This window comes from Drosophila hydei, unplaced genomic scaffold, assembly GCF_003285905.1.
Source record: "Drosophila hydei strain 15085-1641.00,03,60 unplaced genomic scaffold, DhydRS2 tig00008135-arrow-pilon, whole genome shotgun sequence".
NCBI lineage: Eukaryota > Metazoa > Arthropoda > Insecta > Diptera > Drosophilidae > Drosophila > Drosophila hydei.
In genome coordinates, this window is record NW_022045844.1 from 1,139,008 (window position 1) to 1,149,029 (window position 10,022).

Below are 10,022 nucleotides of genomic sequence, written 5' to 3' on the forward strand. Positions count from 1 at the left end.
ACAAATTGGACTATAACATTGAGATAATTATCTAATTCAATGATCAAGCTGTGATATCAAAACAGGATTTATTTATGTCCAAGTCTCAGTCGAGTCTACATACACGCTGCGGCGGCAACGTGATTGATCTGCTGATGCATCAAATTTTATATGTAGACTTATTTTATAGCACATCTATAGCTATTTCAATTATTTTAAGCTTTGTTTTTAGCTGGCGTTTCGATTCTGAACGAAGCCTCAATGCTATATGTAAGTAGATAGCCCTTTTCAGGCTGAACTTAATTTGAATTTCATTTGGATATCCAGATTATAATCGACTGCGCTTCCTTTACATCATGTAAATGTGCAGATTTTTGGACGAAAATTGGGATGTAAGCCAATCGATTTTAATTCCAGATTAAAATTCTATTTTCACAGAATTTGTATTATATATATATTCTTTATAAGTTTTGGAAACGTGTTTCAGATAAATAATTATATATATATATATATAAATTGTCTGTATATTGCGTTAAATGCAACATTTAAGGAATGAAATAATCCTACCTAATTTTCAGTTTGTATACTACAAATCACATTAGTTAGTTATTTTAAAATATTTGATTTAACCTTATCCTGCCAACGATCTTAGAAATGGTGAGCTTTTGTATTTGATCGGCTCCTCAGTTTGTGTGTGGGCACGGATATATTCCAATGACCTCAGAACAGTTGCTGGAGTTAGTGGTGGCTGGCAACCATTCTCATCGACAACTCCCTGCTCCTAAGCAGAGATTTCATTAGAAGGATGAAATTCCAATTGATCTTCCATTGGTTCGGCATAGGCACAAGCAATCCGAGCAGAAACAACTAAGAGCTTAAATTAATATAGCAAAGTGGTTTTGACCATAGATCCTGCGATTCGTTCTTAAATTATATATATATACATATATGTATAGTATCATAAATACAGATTTGTTAGAGTTAATGTCAAAAACACATAAAAAACAAATAAAATGTGAAATAAGGTAAGTTAAGACAATATTTTGTTGCACAGTGTAGGGTGCAAGATGTTTAGAATTTAATTAAAATGATTTGTATTGATTTTGTGGCACATTTATGACACTTTTTGGTAAACATAGACTCGAAGCTTGTTGATAATTCAATTGATGGAAATGAGAAGAAATTTGAACAGGGAAAATATGCATTTGACTTTTAGCATTTGAATGATGGACGTATAAAACAAGTTTTGGCTTCATGGCTATGCGAGATGCCATAAACACTTACCTCATCAATTTATGGCCATAAGAAAACTATCTCAAGCATAAAACTATTCTGATTTACCATCTGTCGAAATTTGCATGCAAATTAAAACAGTTTTATAAGCCAATTTTATTTGACAACTAATAAACGTATTCTTAAGTTGCCCAGCCCAGTTGAGTAGCAGAAGCTCATATATATTTACATATATATATTTATATAGAAGGCATTGTGAATTTTATGTTTATGTTTAATTTTTATTATTGTTTCCAGCAGCTCAAAAAGAAGCTGAAACAACGATTTTATTCTAGCTTACAGGATGTGTAAAAAGCTAAGAACAGATAAAGAAAAGACTATATAATGCTGCTATGGGTTAGCCACTTAGAAGTGCACCTTAGCCAATCGCTGCTCCTTTGGCGGATGGGTGCGAATGTATTCCAGGGATCGGAGTATGGCAGCTGGAATTGGTGGCGGTGTGGGCAGATGAGCTCCTTGCGGATGGAAACCATTCTCATCTGCAGTGTAGACCAGTTGGATCAAATCGCCATTGTTATTGTAGTAGGCCGATGAGCCGCTCGCATAGTGGCCGCCTACGCCCTGCTCCTGCTGGGCTATGCCATTGGTGGTCTGGAATCGATACTCATAGGTGCCATCCTCCTTGACGTCGCTCTTGAGCTCACGTATTTCGGCGTTGGAGTCAAAGCTATCGGGACGGGCCTGGGCAACGGCCAAGAGGGCTACGGTCAAGATGAACTGAACCAAGGAGAAGATTGGCTGTTAAAATAGCTTCTTCAATTGCTGAGAGAGCTAATAAACTCACGAATTTCATGTTGGTCTCTGTGCTGGTTGTCACTGTACAGACGATGCGAGAATGAATGCTGCTGCAATGGAGTACCAGTCCATTTATAGTCTGTTTGCCAATTACCGGGCAAACCCAAGCGGCGACAAGTTTTATGGATTTTAGCATTGAACCTGAACTGCCGCTGCTGCTGCTCGAAATACATATATTGCCATACTCATTGTCGGCCCTGTTGCTAATTCACACATTGACATTCACAGACAGACAAATACATGCAAGTTGCTCAATTTTAGGAAGTGCGCAGATAAATTTGTATAAATTGTCTCTGCTTATGTGGCCTTTGTTTAAATTTCTGCTGGTTAGCCATGTTCTTCTGCTTTGTTGGGCCGACAAATCTAATTTATATTATTTAATTTTAACATCTTTCAAGTATATAATAAATTTCCATCTTTGTGTCTGACGAACTTTATTATATTTTAAAATAGTTTCAAAGGACTTGCATCAAGGCATCAGGAAACCCACGCACGCAATAAATCATAAAAAAAAGATTGACGAAAAACAAAAAACTTTATTATAAATGATACAAACTACTTAAAAAGTCGATTAAATATCAGGGCATTCATTTATTATAAAATCACAAAAAACGTTCCCCAAAAACCAAAGGTCCACAACACAGCCGGGAACGACCTTGCCACAGCATGTGCCGACTTTTTGCTTCATTTTTTTCTCATTTGCTGGCTACAAATATTGCGCATACGACAGGGATGGGAGCATTGAAGGCATCATCTGATATTGATGATATTTCATTGCAGATGCTGCAATTGCAGTTCGCGGCTCACGAACCTTCAGTCACGTATAATTCACATAGGTAACTGTCCTAATTTTAATTAGTCTTCGCTAATTTTTTGCAACTTTGTTGAGCTTTGTCGGCTTCCGCGTAAGCTGGACAGATTTGGAAACTAATAATTTAAACTATTAAGTGCGAATAAATTTAAATTGCCTTTATATAACTTATTTACTTTAGCTACCAAAATGTATATAAATAAAACCGATATTTTAATTAAGCTCAAAACTTCGCTCCGAGCTATACGAAAAGTTTAGTAGTTGCTATTTGCGTAGGTTTTAAGAGAATCTATATACGAAGTCATATAATTATAGCCTTTAAAACATGTGAGCTATGCTCATATAACGGATGCTCGATATAGTTGTTAATCGAATATTTAGTTCCGCGATCAATGCGTTCATTCATATGCATAGACCAGACCACAGAGCTCAACCGAAGCAGCTTGTTATTCTGTTCAAGAATATATATAATTTGTAAGACAAAGAAAGCGTGCTTCTGCCTCATACAGTAGACTTCAGCTGACATTTGAAATGGTTTAGGAGATGCAGACTTATTCCAAAAAGGTTCACCTCTAATTGAAGTAACTGAAGCCCACGGCATAGTTAGCCAGGCAGCCCATACTAACAAAATAAGCTATTCGCACCACAGTGGCTTGAGCCAATATTGGCGTGAGTCAGTGGTGCATCACTAGCGCGAATGGGCCAAGCAAAAGAAAAGCAACGAAGTAAGCACCAGCTACATGCTGTTCCATTTATAAGATTTGTGAATGCTTTTTATAAATACTCGTATTCGTGCAGGGGCGAGAGGTAGACGCAGAGTCTGGGCTGGGTTGGACTTAAAGGCAACATAATCTTCTTTCTTTATACGTTTACAAATATATTTATAATTTTTTGCCTTTTTGTTTTTTCGCCTTCTGTCGGAACCGGCTGCTGGGGCCCAATTGGACGGGTGCCGTCTGCCGCTTGGTTGAGTTTAAATGAAAGAAAAACTTGTTACGATTCTCAGGCACTTCCTTGCGCAGTTCGATGCTGCCTAAGTGGCTTCCGCTCGTCCCGGACCGGGTCAGTTCGGCCGGACCCATCATCAATCCGTCGCTGGGCGCATTAAACTCATATGAAGAGTGCCACTTGATGCACGTTCAACAAGCCGTCTAAAAATAATTGACCTAAATATTGTGGTTGCGACAAGTATGTCTCAAGGTCAGGGCTAGAGCACATCAAGCTTTGCCATTGCCTTTTATAAGTCGCCCAGTCTTCGCTACTCGTCCCTATTTGCTCCCATATCGAATGGATGCTTATGAGCATCATAAAAGTCTATGGGACTGCATAAATTATAATAATAGCTCGACATTTGAATATTTATTCGTGTTTGGTTTATTCAGGTTTTTTATTTGTATGCTCCACATTTTATCAGTTGATGAATGAATTAAAACCAAAGTTATGGTTAATCACTCGCTCAGTTCCATTGTCGGCATGCAGCTGTCAAGCGACTTATGTTAGCTACAGCTGATACAACTTGATCGACGACAGCTTTCACAGGGGTATATGCGACTATATGGCCAAGTAACCCACTCACAATGTCAACTACTTTCAAAAAAAGAGGCAAGGGGAAAAGACATTCTAACACTGACCTTGGACTCTTAAGATACCAAAGCTTTTGCCCTTATTTTTTGTTTGTTTTTTATTTACAAATCCAGCAAGTCGCACCTTTCGCTTGTATCTTTTCTTTTCAGAGCTGGTTTTTTTGGGTAAGTGTAAAATCCAATCAATGGAGTCTTAAGTTTTGGAGTAACGGTAAACATATGTCAGCGATTGGGTGGAGTCGCGTCGACTGAGTGTAAGAGTATGATTGACACACATAATGGTGAGGGTCGAGCTCAATTATTTAATTTTAATTAATTGTTATAAATAGAGTATCTAGATTGAGGCGTTGCCTATCTCTGGCCTGGTCTGAACCGCTCCTGGCTCGACGCAAACAATCAATATTAAGGAAAAAAGCCAAAATAAAATCCCCCGCAGCTCGCGTCTTTTGAATATTTTAATAAAATGCCCAAATAAGCGATTGTAATATTAATTAATTCATTTCATGGGCACAGCAATAAAACTTGTGAACTAATCGAAAGCAAATGCGAGCCTAAACTCTTGTTACATTCGAGTTGCAAGCGCTACGGAACTATCTGCTCGGATCTGGTTTCGCTCCATGCATTAGCATTATAACTAATTGAAGAGATAATTTAGTGGAGCAGAGCTCATCTCCAAATTCGAAGTTGAGTCATAGCAGCAAGCAGCAGAGCAGCAAATTGGGCAAGAGATGTATTCGCTCTGCTTTCGCTAAGAGTGTGGAGATTTACGTATGAGTGTGAGCAACTGTAATTAATGAATTAACACCAACACTTAATTATTTTAATAGCCGCAACGCAGCGTAGAGCTCGTACCTGCCGAGTTTTTTGAACCTCGGGCGGCGTTTTGCCTAATCGCAGCTCCAGTAAAGAAGTAAGTGCGTGTGTGTGTGCGTGTGTGTGTGTGTGTGTGCGTGTGTGTGCCCGTGCCCGGCAGCTGAGTGTTGCGTACAATTTAAGAGTTTAAATTTTAATTTCGGTTTCGGTTTGGTTTCATTTGGCTGAGCGAGAGCAAAAGTGAATGAAACTGATTGCTGATTAGTTTAAGCCCATGGCGAGCTGTGATAATTGGAAATGCAGAAGCTTGTAGCTAGTGGTTGGGATATGGATGACCCGTTGTTGGCCCTTAGCCTCATAATTCCATAATCATTATCAACGGTTAATGGTTGCACAGACACAGACCGATCTTTCCCCACTTTCGTTGTGGCACAGTAAAAGTTGAGGGTATATAAAACTCAGTTCAAGGCATAGTCAGGCATCAAACATAGTTTAGCTCTTAGGCTTTAAACAACAATAAACCAAAAAACCCCATAGAACTCCAAGCCAGGCAAAAATGTTCAAAATCGTAAGTTGTTGGAGTGTGGAAGGATAACAATGGCAAGTGGATAACAATGCCAATCATATCTGTGTTTCCTTTTGCATTTGCAGCAACTCGTCGTACTTGTTGCTGCCGTCTTTGTGGGCGCCGTGCAGTCTGCGCCGTCGGATTCGGCCGATGCGCACGCCGAGATTCGCAGCTATGTGAACGAACTGAAGCAGGATGACAACAGCTACAAGTACCAGTTCGAGACGAGCAACGGCATAGCACAGCAGGAGCAGGGTGTGGGTGGATATTATGCCAGCGGCTCATCGCAGTACTATACACCGGATGGCCAACTCATCCAATTGACGTATACGGCTGATGAGAACGGATTCCAACCACAGGGCGAGCATTTGCCTACACCCCATCCCATTCCAGAGGCCATTATCAAGTCATTGGAATGGAATCGCGAGCATCCAGAGGAGGAGAACGAGGGACAATACAATCATGGCCATGGCGGCAATGGCTATGGCGAGCAGGCCAATCAATTCCTGCAGGCGCCGGCATCTGGTCTGCCATACGAGAAGAAGATTTAAATTACTTCACTGCACAGCCACTGCAGCAGTAGCAGCAGCAGCAGCAGCAACAGCAACAGCTGCTGCTCTTGCGGTGGCCCTTTGCCCCGCGTTAGCTTGTTCGTTCATCTTGTAGTTTAAGTCCAGTCAACTCCGCCCTCAGCTCTCCGCATCAGCTTGTGTGTTCATTCATGTTCGTGTTTTTGCATATGCTTATTGCATGGCCGAGACAACAAACATGAGCAAACAGTCAGCGACAACAACATTGGCTCAGTGTAGCTGACTCCGGTTCTGAAGCTGGAGCTGCCGCTGCCGCTGGAGCCAAGGGATGTCAACGCCAACGCATATACCCCTCACTGTTCACATGCATACTGCTCATACACATACGCACTGTACATACATATACATCTATATAGACACCCACTCACACACACTCAGCGGTCCGCTCCTGGGCGCTGTGTCCTTTGTCGGCTCGCTGACGTTGACATTTATTGCCAGAGATAATAATAATGTAATAAAAGAAAAAAATACAATTTAATATTGTTGTTTATACTATGTACAAATGGCGTTGCTTTTACCCAACTACCTCGCCATACCGTGGCCATATGGCTGCCTACTCTATAGCACCACAGCAGCAGCAGCAGCAGCAGCAGCAGCAGTTGGCCTTATCATAAATCCTGCTTTTACAAGGAGCTTTAACTTTAGGTGTATTTCGAGCAGTCCATCGGCACTTGCATCAGTTTTGGGCACACGAAATTAAATTTTAATAAATGCGTTTCCTATTGTCATCGTTGCTGTTGCGGCTGTGCTTATGCTAATTAGCGTTTGGAGCTACATCTGTTTGGATTGCCGCATTTCGATTAATGCAGAAACATTCACCTTGTAACTGATGTTCGTTCATCTCGGCGTTTTGATTAACATACTTATTTATGTGGCAGTTGCTCTGCTGTTGTCTCTTGTAGCTTTTGCAGTGTTTGCACCAGCATTTGATAAGCTACCTTCGAGATTTGGTCAGCAACAGCAAAGAAAGAGTATGGCGGTGCTTTGAACTTGGTCATCAACTCAGACAAGACAAAGGTGATTGCAATCAAGATTAATATGTACAGTACACTCGTGTCAAAATCATTTGAAGACAAGCGCAAAGTATTTTCCAAATACATCTAAATTAAAGATGCATCTTGACAAATCTCCAGTTAGCGTATAATCGAGTCGATGTAGCTGCTTGGCTCTAAGCATGTCACTAAGCATATTTAAGTGGGCTACTCGGCCTGATCAATTTGCATATTGAATTTTTATTGTTAATAGTGAAATCTTACAACTTCGAATGCTATATAAGTTGAGGGCATGAATGCAGAGCTCACAAAGCAACTAACGTCCACAGACTGCACAATGTACAAGCTTGTAAGTAGCCGGATCAATGTAGTTGGGAGTATCCATTTGAATTGTGATTTGTTTGGTTAAAGTTCATCCTCGCTGCACTTGTGGCCTGCGCCGTCGCCGCCCCGCGTCCAATTGGTGAAGACGCTCAAGTTGTCAGATACGATATACAAGCCGAAACGGATGGATCCTTCAGTAGCAACGTGGAGTTGACCGATGGCACGATTTTATCGCAGGAAGGCCAGGGTGGAGTTTATGCAAAGGGACTCGTTTCTTATACATCCCCCGAAGGCATTCCAATTCAATTGACCTATGTGGCCGATGAGAATGGGTACCAGCCTCAGTCAGATGTGCTGCCCATTGCACCCCCAATCCCTGAAGATATTGCAAAGTCGATTCGATACATCCAGGAACATCCCACGCCGGAAGAGTTGGCCGATCGTGAGGTGCGCGCTCGCCAATTTTAAACAAGTCGCCAATTAGAACTCGGCTTTATCACTACCATATAATTGAAAGATGTACAAATAAATTATCGCACCTAATCGCGAAATTTAACGATTAGATGATCCAAATAGAAATGTTTTCCTGCCAATTCATTATCAGTCACGCGAAACTTAATTAGTGTTGTTACCGTGCTAATAACAGACGTGAAACCAGACAGAGCAGTTCATAGATGAAGCCTAGCCTTGTGTGTCGCCAACGAAGAGCATTCCAGCTGAGTGAGACCTGTCTGAAATGGAAAGCCATATTACTATATATAGATAGACTTTAGTTAGAGACTACTGTACGCTATGTGCCAGCACTTGCAGCCGATTGGCGTGTATGCGAGTTAAAGTTCAGCTTAAGTTTGGCTGCTAGCTTTTGCAGCTGTTTGGGAAGATTGAAATTCATCAAGAACCCGAGAGGAAACTGTACACACGCATACACACCGACAATGCACGCAACGAGTTGTGGCAATGGGAATACGTTAACAGGCTCCCCATATCAATTAGACATGCTCTGTGGCGGATATGAGTAGTTAATTAAAAAGATTAAGGCGCATGAGGAAATTAAGTAAATGTGCGCAAGTTGTATTATAATATCATTTATATATTGCTGGGGGTGTTATTTACAATTCGTATAAATAAATACTCGTGAATATATTAGGCACATGTGAAGTGCATGCCACGCGTGCTCAATTTATAATTAATTCAAACATTGGCTTGATTTTTTTGCATAAATATTTTTAACGCTTGCCAACACTTATGCAAAATGCTGTCCAGGACGCCGGAAACGAAAGGTAAACACAATCGCTCTTTAAATGATTCGCACGCCCCCATACGCCCCCAGCCCTACACAGGTGGTCGCGCTTGAGTGCTGATGCTGCCGTTTGTCGTTTGTCGTTTGCCGTTTGCCGTTTGCCGTTTGTCGCTTGACTCCCTGACAAAACAAAGTCTGCTGTGTAATCAAAAACTTCTATTTAACATTTTATTTTATTTTCAACTTGATGATAAATGTTTTGTTGAAATGTGGGCCCTATCTGGACGACAGAAGCGTTCCTAATTTCCAATGCTGGGCAGAGTTATCCGCATCGCCAGGCCAGGAAGTGAATAAATTTCAAAATAGACAGCACGTCTCGGCTCCCGTCCGTTGTTATATCAACATACGCATATATTCATTATTTTAATTTTTGATTGTATATTGTCTGCATTCTAACATAATTCAATTTATGCTTGCAGGCGTCAGTAGCTGTCAAAACAAACGCGTTTTCTTCGGTATTGGGCGTATTTCATAAAGCTCTGTTTAAATATAGCTGCAATATGAACCGGTTTCAGCCAGAAATTTCATTTAGTTTTAGCATAAATCAAGCCCGAAAGAAATCGAGTTGGTTCGCCAACGCAATAATCCAGCAGAAAACTAAAAGTTTTTCTACAAAAATTGGTTTTAAATAAAAAACAACGAAGTTGGCCATCAATGGCAATCAGGTATGGGCAATAAAATAACTTAATTGAAGCGGTTTTGCTAGATTAGCCTGAAGTGTGTTCGATGCTCAACAAAATGCGTATTTTACTATCAACTTTAACAATTGTTGCTTTTGTTCTGCTATGCCCGACATCCAACCGACTGTGACTCATAAAGTTTCAACATTTAGCACCAGGAACAGAGCCGCAGTTACACAAAGAGACAGTAGTCACAGAGCTCGGCAGCTGGGTAGCTGGGTTGAGCCTTTGGGGGGCTATTGTAATGCAAACAGATCTCTTTCGTTCTCTGAAGTGGCCACCATTTGTATTTGC

At 40.8% G+C, this 10,022-nt stretch overlaps 3 protein-coding genes across 3 annotated transcripts; 2 read left to right on the forward strand and 1 right to left on the reverse strand.

The window, feature by feature from the left end:
* Positions 1-1,514: 1,514 nt before the first annotated feature.
* On the reverse strand, positions 1,515-2,420 carry LOC111597386 (pupal cuticle protein Edg-78E-like). Its single transcript, XM_023312048.2, has 2 exons — positions 2,057-2,420; positions 1,515-1,989 (listed from the first exon to the last, which is right to left on the reverse strand). The coding sequence occupies exons 1-2, from the start codon at positions 2,201-2,203 to the stop codon at positions 1,618-1,620; spliced, it is 519 nt and encodes a 172-aa protein (XP_023167816.1). The 5' UTR covers positions 2,204-2,420; the 3' UTR covers positions 1,515-1,617.
* Positions 2,421-5,830: 3,410 nt separating this feature from the next.
* On the forward strand, positions 5,831-6,393 carry LOC111597377 (pupal cuticle protein Edg-78E). Its single transcript, XM_023312034.1, has 2 exons — positions 5,831-5,842; positions 5,926-6,393. Exons 1-2 carry the CDS (start codon positions 5,831-5,833, stop codon positions 6,391-6,393), a joined length of 480 nt encoding a protein of 159 aa, XP_023167802.1.
* Positions 6,394-7,716: 1,323 nt separating this feature from the next.
* Positions 7,717-8,216, forward strand: LOC111597378 (larval cuticle protein III/IV-like). The gene is made up of 2 exons (XM_023312035.2): positions 7,717-7,773; positions 7,836-8,216. The coding sequence occupies exons 1-2, from the start codon at positions 7,717-7,719 to the stop codon at positions 8,214-8,216; spliced, it is 438 nt and encodes a 145-aa protein (XP_023167803.2).
* The last annotated feature ends 1,806 nt before the right edge of the window (positions 8,217-10,022 follow it).

Coding starts and splice junctions, on each gene's coding strand:
- LOC111597386 (XM_023312048.2), bottom strand. CDS start 2,203: ATGCTAAAATCCATAAAACTTGTCGCCGCTTGGGTTTGCCCGGTAATT. Junction 1,990..2,056: donor CAGAGACCAACATGAAATTC/GTGAGTTTATTA, acceptor TCCTTGGTTCAG/TTCATCTTGACCGTAGCCCT.
- LOC111597378 (XM_023312035.2), top strand. CDS start 7,717: ATGAATGCAGAGCTCACAAAGCAACTAACGTCCACAGACTGCACAATG. Junction 7,774..7,835: donor ACTGCACAATGTACAAGCTT/GTAAGTAGCCGG, acceptor GTTTGGTTAAAG/TTCATCCTCGCTGCACTTGT.